General features: G+C 33.1%; 1 protein-coding gene and 1 pseudogene across 1 annotated transcript; one reads left to right on the plus strand and one right to left on the minus strand.

Annotated features, from left to right (window-relative positions):
• The first annotated feature begins 2387 nt into the window (after positions 1-2387).
• GPT2 (glucose-6-phosphate/phosphate translocator 2) lies at positions 2388-4699 on the plus strand. Its single transcript, XM_039027959.2, has 5 exons — positions 2388-3037; positions 3288-3513; positions 3600-3822; positions 4031-4244; positions 4345-4699. The coding sequence occupies exons 1-5, from the start codon at positions 2537-2539 to the stop codon at positions 4354-4356; spliced, it is 1176 nt and encodes a 391-aa protein (XP_038883887.1). The 5' UTR covers positions 2388-2536; the 3' UTR covers positions 4357-4699.
• A 7126-nt stretch (positions 4700-11825) lies between these two features.
• Positions 11826-20824, minus strand: LOC150037036 (uncharacterized; annotated as a pseudogene).
• Between the last annotated feature and the right edge of the window lie 253 nt (positions 20825-21077).

The following is a 21077-nucleotide window of genomic DNA, read 5'->3' on the forward strand; positions in this document are numbered from 1 at the left end:
GGCCGTTTCTATAATAAATTTCTCTCCATTTTTTTGTTTTATTTTTAAATTTTAATAAAATAAAATTGAGAGAGAAATGAGTGTATTTTGTTCACCTATTTTACCACACTACTAGCAATACTTTTTTACTCAAAAAGGAAAAAAGAAAACTAAAGAAAAAGAACTTTGAGCGGTTTAAAAAAATTAGGAATTTGAGTTGTTATTATAATCGGTATTTATTATAATGTTTTGGATTAAAACTATTTTAGTTCAAATTATAAAGATGTATATAAAAAAAAAATGAAAAGAAAATAGTAAATACCAACAAAAAGTAGTTAATAGTATATTATAATAATTGTAAATACGATTATTATAATTAGAACCTCAAACATAAGATCTATAATAATCTATCCCACATACTTAAACATAAACTTGGAAACTCAAAATCCTCCTAAAGTTATATAGTGACATCTATGGATCGATTAGTTGAAGGTACATAAATTTTAAACTCTTATTCGACGGTTAATAAAGAGTGACTAGACAATGATTTTTGTTCGAGTAGGGACAAAGGAAACCATAAACTAAACCACAACTGTGAAATATGTCCTTCCTACAAAATATGACTTTTTTGTTCAATCAATCAATTTTTTTTTTTTAAAAGTACAATCAATCAATCTTGAAGCATTTTTTTTTATAAAAATTATGCTTGATTTTACAAAGTATGTTTTTTTAAATATAATTAGGATAAGAGAATTTTTATCACAAACTTCGTGGCTATTAACACACTCATAAATCAATTGTGTTATATTTGATTTGATAAATTGACGAAATATTCGTTGGTTTTATTCTAAGGAAAAAAAAGTGAATTTTAATTAATGAAATAATTGGGTATTTCTAAGTAGATGAGTTTGTGAATAAATCATTTATCGACTATATAGTGAATTTTATATTGATAAATCCTTTTTGGAAGTAAAATCATTTCTTCAATATCCAATTTATAGTGAATTTTATTTTTATCTTTTTTACTAATCTATCTCTATAATATGCACTTAGTTCCAATTTAGTCTAAATTGTTACAAAATTTTGAATTTGACAAATTTGGTAAATCAAGTGAGGTTTCTAATATAAACTCAATGGCTAAGTGAAGAGAACCAAATTGAATCAGGCGGAGCAGGTAGGGATCGGATAAATAATTATTATTAGGTTTATATCTTATTTTGTTTTATGACTTTTTTATTTTATTTTATTTTGATCCCTAAATTTTTAAAAATATTTGTTTTAGTCTTTAAATGTTAAAAAGTATGTATATTGATTCTTGTTGTTAAGATTGTGTTAGGGAAAAAATTGTATTTAACATGGGTTGAGCAAGATGAAGATGGATTAAAATATCAACAGTCAACACGTGAAATTAGTGAACGACCAAAATCTTAAATGCAAATTGACTTTTAATCTCTTATAAAAAATCGTTTTGCCACCTAATTTAAAATTGAAACCCTAGATTTCTTTTAGTGTTGGCTAACTTATTTAGCAATTTAGTCATCCTAAAATATAAGTCATCTCAAGAATCTTAATAACATGGATGAAAATAAACACCTTTTAAAAATCTGATGACTAAAATAGATTTTTTTAAAAAATCTAAGAACCAAATTAGAACAAGATTTAAAGAATAGGGATCAAAATAAGATTTAAACCTATTTATTATTGTTATTATTTGACAACTAAAAAATTTTAGGAAAAATTATCTTTTTAGTCTATGAATTTTTAAAAATTGTGTTTGGTATTGAGTTTTAAAATGGTACCTTCTTAATCATAGGTTTTATAAAAATACCCATTTTGTCTCCGAGTTTTTAAAATATATCTTTTTAGTTGATGAATTTTTAAAATTTGGTTTAAAAGGTTTTTGAAGTATTTTTTGTTTGATTTTTAAAATTAATAATATGATATTTAAAATAAAAAAAATATATTTTTACAAAAGATGTAATTTTTAAAAATTATTTTTCTAATTTAAAATAATAGTATAAAGTTATTAAAAGACTTTTTAGATTTATTTTAAAAAACTAAGAGATTAAAAAATTATATTTTAAAAGCTCAAGAACTAAATGTATCTATTCTTATATATCTTGGAATTAAAAAAAAAGTACTTTTATAAAATTCAAGATACATATTTTTCAAAATTTGAGGATTGAAAGGTAATTTTTCCAAAATTTTATTATTTACGGCTTGTAAAGAAAAAAATAATAAAATTACAAAAATTAAGAGCGGACGGTTTCGTCACGAGAGTAATGAAGACTCACCAATAGGCAGCAGCAAGATCAATCCCACGGTCCATATTGTCCCTCCGAAAATTTGAAAATCCCACGGTTCTCCGTTTGCCTAATTGAATTGAAAATCGTATATATAGCCGCCCCTCTCCCCGTTCTTTTCCCTCAACGAGAACATCCTCTCTCCCAACAAATTCTTCTCCATTCGCCTTCCCAAATCGATTACAATCTCTGCAAAATCCCATCTCGGTTTGATCCTTTTTTCTGCTTTGCATTATCAAATTTTCGTAAACACAATGATCTCTTCACTGAGGCTTACATCTTCCAATTTCACTTCCTCTGAAATTTTCATCACAAAATCTCCAGTTCTGAGGCCGAATCTTCCGTTGCAGTCCCCAGATTGCAGTGCAATTAAGCATGTCCATCGATCTCTTTCTACCAACAAACCCCTACACATCTCGTTTGTTGAAAATCTTCCTTTGCTCACAAAATCATCTGAGCGTTCGACGGTTTGCCGGGCTTATGAGGCCGAATCGAGACCTCTGCAGATTAACATTGAGCTTCCCGATGAACAGACGGCTCAGAAACTCAAAATTGGGCTCTATTTCGCAACTTGGTGGGCTTTGAATGTGGTGTTCAATGTCTACAACAAGAAGGTTCTTAATGCTTTCCCTTATCCTTGGCTCACTTCCACTCTCTCCCTCGCCGCTGGATCACTCATGATGCTCGTTTCTTGGGGTATTCGAATGGTTGACGCTCCCAAAACCGATTTGGATTTCTGGAAATCCCTATTGCCGGTAAGTGTAATTCTAATATGAGATGATACTATGTTTTCACCTGTGAACTTTGGAGATGATTTTTTGGGACTAATTGTTCTTCAATATACAAATCCGGGTGTTGATTTTGGAAAATTTTAAATGTAGGAAAGTGCATTACAAATAGGAATAGAGGATCCTTTTTATGCAATGATCTGTTTTTTTCTGCTATTCTGCAGAACAGAGCATTCGAAACTTGAATTCTAGATCACTGACCGGATTATTTATATAGGTCGCAGTGGCACATACGATTGGGCATGTTGCAGCAACTGTGAGCATGTCCAAAGTTGCAGTCTCATTCACTCACATAATCAAGAGTGGGGAGCCGGCTTTTAGTGTGTTGGTTTCTAGGTTTCTATTGGGTGAGATGTTTCCATTGCCTGTTTACTTATCACTTATCCCAATCATTGGAGGCTGTGCTCTTTCCGCCATTACTGAACTCAATTTCAACATGATTGGTGAGGAATCTTAACTCGAATTTCTGTGCTTACTAGCTCTGAAGCTCAATTTTGATGTAAATTGGAAATTGGGGTTTGTGTTTCAGGTTTCTCAGGAGCGATGATATCAAACTTGGCATTTGTATTTAGAAACATATTCTCAAAGAAAGGGATGAAGGGAAAATCAGTGAGTGGGATGAATTACTATGCTTGCCTCTCGTTGCTGTCTCTGCTCATTCTTACTCCTTTCGCCATTGCTGTGGAGGGACCCAAGTTGTGGGCTGAAGGATTCCAAAAGGCTCTCTCTCAAATTGGTCCTAATTTCATATGGTAACTGCAAATCCTTCCAAATCCCAAATTTCCATTGTTATCTAAAATATGGGAATACACTGTCCTTTTGTTTGTCACATGTGGTCTTATCTGATATGATATTTAAATTTCATAACTCCAAACGACTGCAAATTGCTGTATTTAGAATGGAACTTGAACCCATTGTTGTCTAATAAAAGGGCATTGTTTGTTTTTGTGTGAAATTCAGGTGGTTGGGAGCTCAAAGTATGTTCTATCACTTGTACAATCAAGTGTCTTACATGTCTCTTGATCAGATATCACCATTGACATTTAGCGTGGGTAACACAATGAAGAGAATATTCGTAATAGTGTCGTCCATTATCATCTTCCACACACCGATCCGACCCATCAATGCCATTGGAGCTGCCATTGCAATCCTTGGAACCTTCCTCTACTCGCAGGTACACCTCCTTCCCCTTTAATCTCATTCCCATAACTACATAGCATCAGAAGAAAGTATCAAGTCTCATTTGTGTTTTTTTTTCTCAATGTTTTGAGCAGGCAAAGCTGTGAGATGATGTAGGAAGTTAAATCTGTGCAATCTTTGTTGGGAGATAAGGAAGTCGAAAGAGCAGTTATGGAAGGAGGCTGCTGTTTCATTGGGAGCTTTGATGCGGATTTTATGCTTTGTGCTTGTAATCTTGTGATTGCAGGGAGGGTTTTGTTGGTGTTGGTTGAGATTTAAGACTAATATATATACAGAGAGGTAGAAAGATAATAATTTATACTACATAGTAAGAGCCAAAAGGTAGAGTTTTGAGATAGTGAGGCACAAATCATTGTAGTTTATTCTAATTTATTGTTTCATTTTATTATTTGTGACACTATGTTTAATGTTTAATATTCTCACTTCTTACTTCCTCTATTTCTAAAATTATGGGTGGGAAACTGATCACTTTTCGTTCAAATATATTTATACTAAAAGAATGTAAATATATAGTGGACAATACTTTTCAGATTGAAAAAACTTTTAAATGGTGTTTGGATAAAAGAGTTGGTTATAATATTTTGAAATTGTAAACAATTCAACCATGAATAAAAAGATGATGATAGTAAATAAATGAAGGTAGCTAATTGGAGAATACACAAACTTCCGTTCATTTGGTATTAATATTATTATGTATTTATTTTTTAAATAAATTGAATGTTTAAGGATGATTGAAAAAGTAAATTGGACCAAATGTTTATCTAAAAACAGTAGTTATTTAGATAAAATATAGGATTTTTTTTTTTTGACAATTATGTAACTGGGCTTATCTAGAAAGGGTAGATAGATGAATATCTACTAAATAAATGGGTCGATTGAACAAATGTCTATAGGTTGACAGATATACCCTTCTTACTAGTAACAGAATTAAAGAGACAAATACAAGGTCTAAAAACAAACAAAAGGAAATCAATAATAAAACAAAAATAAACATCCATCCAATTAAAGTATCAAACTCATAACATTGATAATTTAGGTGTACCCTCCTACCAACCAGTCTAAAAAACCTTTTAGTATAACTCTTAATGTTTATTCTACATATCATGTATCGACCGCTTCAATTTCATAACCTCTATTTCTGGTTTAACCTGAACCTAATCGAATCATTTCTGTTTGTACTAAATTTTTGGGAAACTTAATTCGTGGAATTTGAACTTTGTATTTTTATCGATTTCAATACTCAACTATGACCTTGGGCTTGATGATCTTCTTGGAGGATTAGTGTTTGTACGAGCTTCGAAGAAATTTGTTTCGTTGAGTCTTCAATTGGGAGTATAGGAGTCTTCTGCTTGTTGGGAGAATTCTCTTTGTTCTCTCTAGAATATAGAGCCGACCTCCACATGACCTCCATAAATGAGGAGAGCTCCTCTAGTTGGTCTCGTGGGCTTGGGTTTGGTTGATCTATGGGCTTAGTCCTTGAGCTCGATTAGTTGCACTTGGGCTTGGTTGGTCCATGGGCCTAGCCTTTGGGCCCAATTAATTGGATTTGAGCCTAATTTGTCATTTGGGTCAAATTCAACCCATTTCTAGGCTTAATCAGACTTTATCCCAAATAATAATATCAATTTGGGTCATCAGAATTTATCTTCAACCTCAATTTGGGACACATGTCAACTCCTAATTAGTCTCAAATTTGATGATTTGGAATTGAATTTCGTCAGTGATTGATCTCTCATTCAACAAATGCCCATTCTTGAGATTTATGTATATACATGAGTGGTTGAATCTCTTAAAATATAAAGTTGGAATCAAAAGTCAAATACATCTGTTCTTGAATTTGATTTCAATTGATTATGGCCAAATTTTAATTTGAAATTTTACCCCAATTTGATTTGGAAATAGGGATAATAACCTAAATTTGGATGAATTTGATAAAAAATTTGGAAGATGCCCAAATTTGAATTTTACTTTCATTTGAGATTTTATCCCCAACTTAATTTGACTTGAGGATAAAAGTCCAAAATTTGGATCATTTAGATTTGAGATAAAATTGGAATATGTCCAAATTTTAATTTAAGATTTTATATACAATTTACTCTCAAAGTTGAACAATTTGATTTTTTTAAAAATAAAATTTGGTGTATGACCAAATTTTAATTTAAGATTTTATCACAATTTGATTTGGAAATAGGGTAAAAGCTAAACTTGATTTATATTTGCTATAAAATTTGGAATATGACCAAATTTTAATTTGAAATAAATTTGAAATTTTACCCTCAATTTGATTTGGATTGAGGATAAAAGCTAAATTTGATTTGAATATGAGATAAAATTTGGAATATGACCAAATTTTAGTTTGAGATAAATTTGAAACTTTATCCCTAATTTAATTTTGTTTTTTGGATAAAAGGCTAAATTTAAATGATTTGAACTTAGATAAAATTTAGAATATGACCAAATTTTAACTTGACATTTTATTCACAATTTAATCTTAAAGTTGAACAATTTGACTTTGGATAAAATTTGTAATATATCCAAATTTTAATTTGAAATAAATTTGAGATTCTATGCTCAATTTGATTTAAATTGAGGATAAAAGCTAAATTTGATTTGAATATGAGATAAAATTTGAAATATGATCAAATTTTAATTTGAAATAAATTTAAGATTTTACCCTCAATTTGATTTAGATGGAGGATAAAAGCTAAATTTGATTTGAATATGAGATAAAATTTGGAATATGACCAAATTTTAATTTGAGATGGATTTGAGATAAAATTTGGAATATGCCCAAATTTAAAATTGATGTAAATGGATTTTGAAATCATTTGAAAGGCAAATCCATTTAAACCCACCAAGAATCTTAAATTCAAATTAAAAGATAAGATATTTTGATTCAAATCTAATCAAAATCTTTTAGAAAGATAAGATATGAGTAAGAAATCCAAACCAAAGGGGAATCGGAGTGTATGGCGGTTTCATTTCGAAATTTTGAAATGAAACCTCTATATCTAATCAAATCGGAGTGCATGTCACATGAGTTACCATAATTCGGGCGGTTTTGCTATTTTTCCAAATGAAACCTCAAAAACCGCCATTGACTTGTTTGGGGATGTTGTTGAGATATATGTACAGTAATTGTTGATAGACAACTGTCTTCCTAATTTTGTTTATATAATCTCTATATTTTATTATTATTTTAGATTCTATTTAACGACTTTTCGAATTCATCTCACCTTAATAAAATATTCAGATTTTAAAACCAAATTTATATTTGAAATATCCATATATTATTAATTTTTAGATAATACAATCTGTATATTTTATTATTAACTTAGATTATGTTTAACAACTTTTCGAATTTATCTCACCTTAAAAATATCCAGAATTTGGCCCATATATTACCCTGATTTGCCCATGACCACAAATTTCTAAATCTCTAATTTGCCTTGTTTTGTTGATGAAACTGTAATTCCAAAATAGAAAATGGGGTCGAGGTATATATATACACGATAATTGTTGATATTTGTCAAGGACAAATGTCCTCCTAATTTTGTAACATAATCTCCATATTTTATTATTATTTTAGATTCTATTTAACCACTTTTCGAATTTATCTCACCTTAATAAAATATCCAGATTTTCTACCAAATTTATATTTGAAATATCCATATAGTATTAAAACTTATTTTATCCATATATTTTATTCAAATCTCTATATTGTTTTTCATAATTGTGTACATACATTTTTTGAATTAGCGATATATTTTTCACATTTTTAATAAATTAGTTGTATATGCTACTTTTTATATTATTTTAACGTTTTGGGAAAAGAAATATCACTTCCTAAAAAAAATACAAGAATCAGTTGGCTTCATACATTACCAGAATTTTTGTTATTTACACAAAGGTTTCATCGAGGTTTTCTTGTGGTTTCTTTAACAAGCTACTGTTTTTGCTATAACTTTACGATTAGAATTTGATTTAAAATAAATCAATCTCTTCCTATTTTTCCCTCTTTTGAAATTTAAATTTATTTTTAATATAAAAATTAGATTTTGATAACTACTTCACGAATTGATTTAAAATATCCAATCTCTTCCTCATTTTTCTCCAATAATTTATTCAAATTAGCTATTGTTTTGATTTGATTTAATTACTTTTCGAAAATATTCAGAATTAATCAATATTTAATTTGTTTATCACCATTTGGATTTTAATTTATAATAAATCTTTAGATGTTATATTATTTTATTCATTTTTTATTAATCTAAATTCAGATTATCTTTTTTTTATTTTAATTAGGATTTACTGGAATATTTTATACATATTATCATCTAATAAACGGTATATTTCATTTAAATTTGATCATTTTTTTGTATTTTTAATTACCTTTTATTCATTATCATCTTATTATATTATTATATCATTAATTTGTCTTTTTGACAAACAAATACGTATTCACTTTTGCAATCTTGTTGTTTTTGCTATGTTTAGACTTTTTCATAGGTGCTTATGAAGATGGAGTGTAATTGTAAATAAACGAATCTCATTCCTGATTTTTCTCCCCGAATTATATTTGAATTTATATTTTATTATTAAATTAGATTTTATCTATTAGAATAAACAAAAACTTATTGTTTTTTCTCTCCAATTTTTATTAAAATTTATTTTTTATTATCAAATTTGATTTTATCCAACTAACTTTTGATTTGTTTACATGTTTGTTAAAAATTCAATTTTATCTAAATAGTTTTTTTTTATTATTTTATACATATTGTTATCAAATTAATTTGATTTTTTTCTTTATATTTTCGATGTTTTCAATTTTTCATATATAAATATGTAAAAATGGCTTATTGAACCTAAAAAGAAACATATAAATGGGAATTAAATTTTAAAGGTTGCCGACCTTTTTTCGCTTGCACACTGCTTTTGTTTCTACTTTGAACATCATTTTTAACAATGAAGTTGTGGGATTGATAGTGTTTAAAGTTGGTTTTCAAGATCCAATGAGCAAAATGGTCACATGGAATGAAGATGAAGAGACTCCTTACAACTGGTTTGGTGTCAAACGCAATCATGCTTCCAATGGTCACATCGTCATGAAGTTGCAATTCCTTCACATATTCATTTGTCAACAACAATTTTCCTGGTAAAATCAACTTTCACTACAAGAATTCTGACTTCTCCCGACGTCGTTTTAGAGTGCATCGGGGGATCCTATATGCGTGGGGAGTATTAAAATTTAATATATCGTTTGTAATTTTTTAAAATTTGATCTGAAATCCTGTAAAACATATTATACCAAATAAAGATTCACATAAATGAAAATGAAGTCCATTTTATAACAAGTAAAAAATTACAATATCTAAACGAAGTCGATACTAGAAATTACAATATCCAAACGAAGTCGATACTAGAAATTACAATATCCAAACGAAGTCGATAAACATTCATATCAGAAATACATAAAAGAAGTAAAATGAAAACAACATCTAGAACACTTCTCCAACATCTCGAACACAGCATCTTCAACAATTGTCCCAGCTCATCTCCGAACAACATTCTACAATAAAACAAAAACATTGAAATGTTATATCGATAAACAATTCAAATTCACGTTCAAATTCCAATACGAGTGGTAATGAACATCCAAACGAGTAAACACTGATGACCAACACACATAAAACTCAAATTTATCCCCAAAATAGTTGAGGAATGAATATATGAAACTAGGTGTAACTTAGACGGCAGCTAACTATTGCTCTTTGCATTAATAATTTACGTTTAAAAGGAAAATAGAGAGGATCATCCCAGTAAAACAACACTACTTTCTCCATATTTTTCTTCTAATCACAACAACGAAGACAATAAATGACAAAGTTGTTTCTTCTTTCTTTGACAACAAATAGAGTTTTAGATACTAAATAAACCAAATGGAGAGAATAAGAGTAAAAACAAGTGAGAAAAAAAAAACAATTAAAACAATATGTGATGCTAAATTTTAAAAAGCTAATCAAATTGTATTGGCAAAAAAAAAAATGGTATTCCATACAAAAATTTTATAAATCAACTTTTGATCATCTTTACAAAAATTTCATAAAACAATATGTAATTTTAATTTTAGTTGTATATGTGTGTGGTATATGGCATCATTATCAACCAAATCAGAGCAGAGAGTAAGAGGCAATGAGAGAGAAAGAAAATGAATGTGGCTGAAATAAGGGGTAGATGAAAGTCTAAACTTTAAAGAATAGTATAGGAGAGAGCGAGAGGCAGAGAGAGAGCGAGAAGCAGGGAGAAAGCGAGATTCAGGGAGAGAGCAAGATTCATAGACTGTGATTAGGCTTTTTAAAAATCAAGGTATGGTGAGATGCTTATCTAATTTGTATGAGAGTGTTGAAGCTTTAAATGACACATATTTACAACCAAATCATAGCAAAGACACCTTTTTGAAGGCTAAAGTTTCACATTTCCACAAAATAGTGCAACTACACAGGCAAAAAGAAATGCGGGAGGAGGGTTTGTGAAGGATGTGGTTACTTACATGGTGATGGATGATTTGACTATGAAACCAATGTCCACCATTTCTAGTATTACTCTCCTGAACAAATTTAATATCAAAGAAGTTGGTGCTTTGGTGGAGAAAGTCATTACTTTGGATGTCAATCAAGGTATGAAGCTGCTAAAGGCATCTTTGCAATCCAAGACTGTTCTTACAAATGTCTAAATTTTAAAGAATAGTATATGAGAAAGCGAGAGGTAGGGAGAAAGCGAGATTCAGGGAGAGAGCGAGATTCATGGATTGTGATTAGGCTTTTGAAAAATCAAGGCATGGTGGGATGCTTATCTAATTTGTATAAGAGTGTTGAAGCTTTAAATGACACATATTTACAACCAAATCAGGGTGTGAAGCTGCTGAGGGCATCTTTACAATCCAAGACTATTCTTACAGATGTCTAAACATTAAAGAATAGTATAGGAGAGAGCAAGATTCAGGGAGAGAGCAAGATTCAGGGAGAGAGCGAGATTTAGGGACTGTGATTGGGCTTTTGAAACCTCAAGGCATGGTGGAATGCTTATATAATTTGTATGAGAGTGTTGAAGCTTTAAATGCCACATATTTACAACCAAATCAGGGTGTGAATCTGCTGAGGGCATCTTTGCAATCCAAGACTGTTCTTATATATGTCTAAACTTTAAAGAATAGTATAGGAGAGAGCGAGAGGCAGGGAGAGAGTGAGAGGCAGGGAGAGAGCGAGATTCAGGGAGAGAGCGAGATACAGTTGAATAAAGAGTCAAAAAAAGAGGCAAGGAGAGAGCCAACAAAAAACACATCAAAATCCAGTTGTTTGGCTACCATAACTGCAAGATAGCCAACAATTCTTTAATTATCATAAAGCTATTTAAGACATAACTAAACTTTGCTACCATAATTGCAGGATAGCAACATATTAGACAGTTCTAAATAATGTAGTAATCATATCTAATTTGATGGGTCTCCTCTATGTGATTGTACCATGTCTTCAATCATCTTTTTCATTTCTTCCATTTATCTTGCATGATTCTCTTGCATTCTTTTCTGAACGTCTTCAAGTTCCTTAATCCTCGACTGAGACTGTTGGATATTGACTCTCAATTCATCCATTCTCGCCTCCGTTTCTTGAGTAGATGACGAGCTTGATGAGATGGTACTCCTTCTTGACTTAGGCTTAGGGCCCCAACTTAGACCTTTTGAATATCCAGGTCGTCTACCCAAAACCGTCTCACAGATTTCATCCCCTGTTAGTGGTTGAAAACCTTCTACAGTGGTGCTGGATTGTAACTCCAACATTTGATGCTAGACATAATAATTAAATGGTTAAGAACGAGCGATTAAAGTTAAAAGTGAAAAAAAAACACGATAGTAAAGAAAAAAATGTTACATGTGCACTTTCAGCTGCCTCTTTCACAAACTTGTCAACACGTCCTATTTCTCAACCCTCATTTGCCTGCAACTCTATCTGAATTTGCAGGAATGACTTCGATCCACCTACGTGGTCGAACGGTAATTTTTCTCTATTCTTCCTGTTCGTCACAAACATTTCCTACATTTGAAGAAAAAAATGTCAATAGTGTGATGTATTAGTAAATGCAGCAAATGATACACGCCATAAATATTGTACCTAAAACGCTTCACTCTCGAAGCGGTCAAACAAAAAGTTCCAATCTTCTGGTCTATTTTAAAGCCAACTAGGCAAACTGGCACGTGTTTACTGAGGATCTCCATATTTTCTATAATGTTTGTGTAAATCTGCTCTAAATTCTTTGAACGAGTTTTGCATTTGATGTTCTATAAAACAGTTAAGTCGTTGACTGGACAGATCAAGTTCGAAATGAGCCTACAAAAGAGGGAGGGAATAATTAGCATAGATGATGTTCATGACTTTAAAAGAATAAACTTATAATTACTTGCCAATAATTGACTTTTAGCCAATTCTATGAACTCGTTTGGAACCTCAGCAAAAGTATAACAACGTAATGGAAATGAAGATCTTATGACGACGCTGATCGCATTACTAAATTGTACCGAATGTTGAGATATCGGTTTCGTCTCCCCCTCATTTATCACGATTGGAATTCTCCCATGTTTTTGGATGTATTTTTCCAACTCAATGTTTTGCGAATGCTCTCGTTTCTTCTGATTGGATGCTGAGCCACTATCTGAAGAATAAAAAATTTAAAACAGTTTATGATGTATTTCAGTTAATAGAATATATTTCAAAATATACTAACCTGAAGAATCACCCGCAGAAGATACGATGTTGCCTAGATATAACTCCTGGAATTCTTCATCAGCCTCTCGTTACCTATTAGAGGTTGACATCGTATCTATACAAACACAAAAAAGAGAAAACAATATTAAATTAACAATAAATACGTGTAAACTAAAGAAAAAGAGAATTGAGTAGATACATCATTACTCATCATCGTATCTAATTCAAATTATTCATCAGCACTTGAACTGTTATTGGGAGATAATTGTTCTTCATCATCATCATTTATGAAGTCATGATCGCCATGTATAGTAAGTGGTCTTTCCACAACTGTAGGATCAACGTCACTCTGTATAAAGTAACCTCCTCAATGGTTTCATCCACTCGGACGCCACCAACAATTTCTAATAAATCTAGTTGTGCGTTTTCAACATCATCCACTTTCGGTACATCCTATATTCGTTTATTTTGGACTATTTGAACAACTATCCAATTGCTACCCTGTTTGATGTCATCAATGTAAAAGACTTGTTGTGCTTGGATAGCAAAGATGAAAGGCTCGTCGACATACCAAAGGTGTGATGTATTGATAGATTTATATCCTAAATCCACATGTGTCCTATTACTTTTTTTGTTATCTGTGTCAAACCATCTACACTTCAACAAGAAAATGCGTCTTCTGTTCGCATATTGGAAATCTAATACTTCGTCTACAACACCATAGAAATTGTTATCCATACTTATGTTCTCACTGATCTCCTCGGCCACTAGGACTCCACTATTTTGTGTACTCGACGATTATCACACTCTACAGTGTGAAACCTTACCCGATTAACAATGTATCCATTGTAAGAGCGCACCTCAAACGAAGGTCCCATTGCAAGTGAAAAGAAATCATCGGAGATATCTTCTCCCTCGCACTGTTGTAGAACCTGATAATTACTTATACATTAAAAATGAATACGAAAAATGAATCATCCCTCAACTGTTGCCTACAAAATGACTATGTATACTTGAGATTTGAACCAATCAGGAAATTTGCATTGATGTTTTATATATAAGTCAGAGGCGCTTTGAGCTTCACGAAGAATTAACCTCAAATGTTGCCCACAAAATTGATCATTTAAATGTTATATCGAAGGAGATACCCTAGAATTTAGAAAAGGAAAAAGTTTGAAACGTACTTGCGATAGTCTGTTATTTCTTTACAATTGTTGAGAATGTACCAATGTGCAATAAGCTTTTCCTACGCTGATAGAGTCTGTAAAGTTGATGCCCCTAATGGTCGTACCCTCTGCCTAAATAATTCAAATTCACCAAATATCTCGTGATCGGGATTGTTATCATCATTTCGTTTCATCTTTATTGAATCTCGTTTCAATCCCACTTAGATATCGCGAGCAGAAGTTCCATGATTCATTCATTGCATATGCTTTCGCTATAGACCCCTCGGGATGTGCTTTGTTCTGTAAAAATTGTTTTAATGTTCGTAAAATTCTTTCAATATGATACATCCAACTGTAACTAACTAGACCCACCACTTTAGTTTCGTATGGTAGATGAACTGCAAGGTGTACCATTACATCGAAAAAGGCAGGTGGGAATATTCTCTCCAATTTACAAAGTATGACTATGATGTCTGCTTGTAGTCTGTTCAAATCGCTTACAAATATTGTCTTTGCACATAAGTCGCGAAAGAATGTACACAACTCAACAACAGTAGTGGGTACGTTCTTCGGTAGGTATGCTCGAATACCAATAGGGAGTAGTCTGTGAAGCAACACATGACAGTCGTGTGTTTTCAGCCCCGATATTTTTCTATCTTTGTCATTGACACATCGTGATATGTTAGATACGAATCCATCAGGGAATTTCACTGATTTCAAATACTTTCAAAACGAAATCCGTTCACCATTTGTTAATGTGTATGCTGCGTATGGTTTTATAAATCTGTTCTCGACCTGTATCAAGTGTAGGTCCTTTCTTATCTTCAAATCTTGTAAGTCTAATCGAGCGTTCGTTGTATCCTTTGTCTTTCCTTCAATATTTAACAATGTGCCCACCAAATTTTTGCATATGTTTTTTTCAATATGCATTACATCCAATTTATGTCGTAACAATAGTTTGAACCAATATGGAAGTTGGAAAAAATACTTTTTTTAGTCCAGTTTAGAATTCTATTTCTTTTTTTATCTTGCTTCGATGGATGTTTGCTAAGTACAGAAAAGTTTAGCGTATTTATTTGTTGTAATATCTCTTCTCCATTCATTACGACTGGTCAAGGTCTACGTTCAACTTTTCCATCACGTTGTCTACTTCGACGCCAACTATGAATCTTCGGAAGATAACGTCGATGTCCTATAAATGATATTTTTCCTCTTATCCCGAAGGACGAGTTATCTTCTTTGCATATTGAACATGCTTTATAACCTTTTGTACTCCACCCAGATAAGTCATCGTACGCAAGGAAGTCATTAATCGTCCATAATAAGGTAGCATATAGTTGAAAAAACTCACCAGTAACAGAATCATAAGTTTGCACACCAATTGTCCACAACTCTTTCAACTCTTCAATCAACGGTTGCAAGTAAACATCAATTTCCTTTCCAAGAGATTTTGGACCAGGTATGAGTAAAGACATGAAGAAGTTTGTTTCCTTCATGCATTTCCAAGGGGGAAAATTATAAGGAATTATCACCACAGGCCACATACTATAAGAAGTGCTCATATTTCCAAACGGATTGAAGCCATCTGAAGCTAATCCCAAACGAACGTTTCAAGGATCTAAAGCGAAATGAGGGAATTCATGATCAAAATGTTTCCACCCCTTTGCATCAGCTAGATGTCGCAATACATCATCTGTTTCAAGTCGCTTATCTTTATACCTCAGAAGCGCCTTCTTTTGATGCAAACAATCGTTTTAATCTCAGTATCAATGGAAAATCACGCAATACCGTATGTGGTATTTTTTTACCCTTTCCATCATTAATTTTGTATCAAGACTCACCACAAACAGGGCATTTTTGCAAATCTGCAAACTCTTTCCAATATAATACACAATCATATTTGCACAAATGAATAAACACCCAGGCCTAAATCACGCAATTTTCGCTTGGCTTCATAAAAGGAAGTAGGTATAGAGGTGCTAGCTAGAAACGCTGCTTTTAACAATTCCAGCAACATGTCAAACGATTTGTTACTCCAGCTATTCAAAACTTTGATATGCATCAACTTCACTAAAAAGTTTTAGGACGAAAATTGCGAATACCCAGGGTATAATTCATTACGTGTTTCGGTCATTAAATCCTCAAATAAGTTCGTGGCATCTATTTCTTGACCATTAAAGGACATTTCATTATTCTCAATCCTTCCTTCATTTGCATTTTCATTTTCAATTGGAACTTGTAAATCGTTTATAAGATTCAACATCTCATTTTCTTCGACAGCATTACTCTTTGTACTATCTACTTTAACATCCTGTATTGAATGACTTGTATGACTTCGAGATAAGTTTACTGGCTCTCCATGATATACCCATTCACAATATGAGGAAGATATTCCATATGTTAATAGATGTCGTTCCACAATATCTATCTTTTCCCAAATTGAATTCATACAATTCTTGCATGGACATCTTATTCATCCGGAATCATTTACATGAAACCTTGCCATATCTAAGAACTGTGATACTCCTTCCCTATACTCCACTGATAACTTATTCCTTAGTTTAATCCATTTTTTATTCATCCTTAAAAATAAATATTTTCTGACCAACTTGTAATCCAAAACAACAACCTGGATTAGAGGACAAAGAACAAAGTATTATTAAGCATTGAGTTCCATAATTTTCATTTCTCAAGGCAAAATAAACACATAAGTCCCTAGACCGCTTAAATTGTCTTAACAACTTTCAAATGTTTTATTTAGTACGTCTCCAAGCTTTCAATTTTGTGTCTAATATAGGCCTTTCATCTATTCAACATCTTCTAAAATTTACAAGCCTATTGGACACAAAATTTAAAGTAAAATTTTCTATTAGACGCAAAATTTAGTTTTATGTCTAGTAGGTTCTTTAAACTTTTTTAAAATATTAAATGCGTTAAGTACAATATTTTAAAAAAGTGGGGAAGAAGAAGGGGTCTGGTTTAAACCATAATTTTGGGAGAGTGATAATCCATCAATTCACAATAATCCATTAAATTACAGAAATTGTAACATATATTATAGTAAATTAAGTAATCCATAACCTTATGAATTAAAAGGAAAAAAAAAACTCAATCCACAATAACATCCACAATCCATAATTCATAATTCACATTAGATTACCAACATGCTAGAAATTAAACATTAGCAACATTAATTACCAACATTAGTAACATGCTAAAAATTAAACATTACCAACATTACCAACATACTAGAAATTAAAAACAATGGCTTAAATTAAGATAAAAAATAAGAGAAAATAAATGAAATGTATGTGCACGAACCTTGATGAAAGCTTGAAAATAAACAACAAATTTGCAAGCAATAAAGGGGGAAGACGGCGCGAAGGGGGAAGGGCAGGCGGCGGTGCAGGCGTGAAAAGGGGCGGCGACAGGGGGGCTGGCGGGGGCATGAAGGGAAGAAGGAAAATGGGGCGGCAGGTGTGAAGGGGGGTGGTGGAGGAAGGGGGTTCGGATTTTTTGAGAGGGAGAGATAAAAAATTTTGGGGGAGTGAGGAAGAAGAAGGTGTCTGGTTTAAACCAGACCCCTCTTCCGACGGGCGTCAGGAGATCCGTCGAGAGTTCCCAGGGAACTCCCGACAGTTAACACCCGGCGTCGGGAGTTCCCGGAGAACTCTCGACGGTCCTTTACTTCGTCGGGAGAGACCGTCTCTCCCGACGCATTAAAACGGCATTAGGAGTTTCAGTTTTTCTTGTAGTGTTTGCTCTTTCTCACGTTGGAGGAAGTCCATTGTTGTATACATCTATAAGTTTCTAATGAAAATGACCCCCATCGATGGCTCATCATCTTCCCTTGCATAAAGAACTATATTGGGTGATTTTTAATTTTACTTCTGGAATGTTTAGATACGATATATTTGTGGTTCAAGAATGTCTAGGTAGAGTATATTTGTGGTATTCAGATTATTTTTGAAGCAATGTATCTCTGCATTTTCTTTTGTACTTAATTTTATTGTTTTAGGGTAGTTTTGTCATTTACTAATGAGTATTTTTTACTATATAAATTTGTTTTGCTATTTTTATAATTTTGAAACTTTTTTGCCATGTTTCCAAATGAAACTTTAAAATTTTCTATTTCTCTTGTCAGCCCAAATCCAAATTAAATTAGAAATTTGAGTCTATCTTGGCCCTTATAAACAAGGCTCAACATATACATCTTTCTTTCATTTTCCACTCCTACTCTATTCTCGTCTTTCTTTTCTTCCTTCTTTTTGTTACTTTCTTTTTCTCCTTTCTTTTCTTCTTCTTGTTTTTTTCCTTTTTTTTAAAATATTTTTTGTTTTTTTGCAACAATGCCCCGATACGTGACTATCTCCGATACGTGACTATTTCCTTGACACACATATGAATGATCCTGGAAAGGTCTAAATAACCCTATTATATTTTCGTTTCTTGATCAATATGGGGATGACCCCAGAAAGGTCTAACAACCTCATTTGGTCAACATAGGGATGACCCCGAAAAGTCTACCCTATTATATCGTCGCTTCCTGATCAACATGGAATGACCCCAGAAAGGTTTAACAACCTCTATTTGATCAACCTAGGGATGATCCTGAAAAGATCTACCCTATTATATCTCGATCAACATGGGGATGACCACGGAAAGGTCTAACAATCCTCATTTCATCCACATAGGGATGGCCATGGAAAGGTCTATTCTATTATATCGCCACTTGCCGATCAATATGGGAAAAGGGAATGACCCCAGAAAGTCAAACAACCCCCCATTTGATCAATATAGGAATGACTCCGGAAAGGTCTAAACAACCCTATTATATTGCCATTTCTTGATCAAAATGGGGATGACTCCGAAAAGGACCAACAACCCTCCATTTGACCAACATAGGGATGACCCCAGAAAGGTCTACCATATTATATCTCAATCAATATGGGAATGATCCCGGAAAGGTCTAACAACTGTCCATTTGATCAACATAGAGATGATCTCGGAAAGGTCTGCCCTATTATATCTGGATCAACATGGGGATGACCTTAAAAAGGTTTAACAATCCCCATTTGATCCACATAGGGTGACCCCGGAAAGGTCTGCCCTATTATGTTACTTCTCGATCAAACTTTGAAGATAAGATAAATATGGCATTGACTTTTTGAAGATGAGGTAGATATGCCATCAAACTTTGAAGATGAGGAAAATATGCCATCAAGCTTTTGAGCGAAGTCGGGTGGACCGGAGTCCATTTTGCATATGAGGCGAAACTAAGCTGACTAGAGTTGTTCTCGCATATGAGGCGGAGCCATACCAACATTTTTTTTTAGAGGGAGCGAAACTGTACTAACATTTTGGAGAGGGGTGAAGTTGTACCAACATTTGAAGAAAGAGCAAAGCTGCACTAACTATTTTGAGGAGGAAGCAAAGATTCACCAATATTTTGGAGAAGGAAGGAAGTACATCAATATTTTGAAGAGGAAGTGAAGTCGCACCATCATTTTGGAGATGAAGCGAAGCAGCGTTACGAATTTGGAGATGAAGCGAAGCCGCAATACAACTTAGGAGATGAAGCGAAGCTGCGCCATTACTTTGCAGATGAAGCGAAATCGTGCCATGAATTTGTAGGAGACATTGAAGATGGAGCCAAGCCATGCACACCGACCCTGAACTTGAAGATGGAGCGGAGCCATGCACTCCGATATTGAAGTTGAAGATGGAAGTGGAGGCATGCACATTGATCTTGAACTCGAAGATGGAAGTGGAGCTATACACATTGATCTTGAACTTGAAGATGGAAGCGGAGCCATGTACACCGATCTTGAACTTGAAAATGGAAGTGGTGAAGCCTCTGGATTTAAAGATGCAGGAGAATCAACAGAGCCTCTGAACTTGAAGATGGAGAAACATCAACAAAACATTTAAACTTGAAGATGGAAGAGCATCGATAAAACATTTAAACTTGAAGATGGAGGAACATTGAAAAAACATCTAAACTTGAAGATGGAGGAGCATCGACAAAGCCGCTAAACCTAAAGATGGAGAAGCATCAACGAAACCTTCACGCTTGAGTTTGACAAAGCATCGGTGAATTCTCTGTATTTGAATTTGACAAAGCATAGAATGCTTCACATTTGAGTTCGTTGAAGCATTGATGAATTTTTGGCATCTGAGCTTGACAAAGCATTGGCGAATACTCTATACTTGAGCTTGAAGTATCGACGAATCCTTCGCACTTGGGTTTCACGAAGCATCGGTGAATTCTCTGCATTTGAATTTGATGAAGCATAGATGAATCTTCGATATCTGAGCTTGGCGAAGCATTGACAAATCATCTGCACTTGAGCTTAAAGTATCGAAAAATCCTCCGCACTTGATTTTGACAATGCATTGAAAAATCCTCCGTATTTGAGTTTGATGAAGCACTGAGGAATCTTCCGCATTAAGCTTGACTTTGCGACTTCAAGCATGAAGATGACATTGCAAAGCCTCCAAACTTGAGCATGAAAATGGAGCATTGATGAAACCTCTGAACTTGAAGACGGAGGAGCATCAACGAAGCCTCTGAACTTGAAGATGAAGAAGCATTGATGGAGCCCCTGAACATGAAGATGGGGGAACATCAACGAAGCCTTTAAATTTGAAGATAGAGGAGCATCGACAAAGCCTCTAAACTTAAAGATGGAGAAGCACCAACGAAAACTCTAAACTTGAAGATGAAGGAGCATCAACGAAGCATCTGAACTTGAAGATTGAAGGACATCGACGAAGCCTCTAAACTTGAAGATGGAGGAAAATCGACGAAAATTCTAAACTTAAAGATGGAAGGGTATCAATGAAGCCTCTGAGCTTGAAGATAGAAGAGCATCGACGAAG

Source organism: Benincasa hispida, chromosome 3 (assembly GCF_027475165.1).
Source record: "Benincasa hispida cultivar pf3 chromosome 3, pf3_genome.v1.1, whole genome shotgun sequence".
NCBI classification, from domain to species: Eukaryota; Viridiplantae; Streptophyta; class Magnoliopsida; order Cucurbitales; family Cucurbitaceae; genus Benincasa; species Benincasa hispida.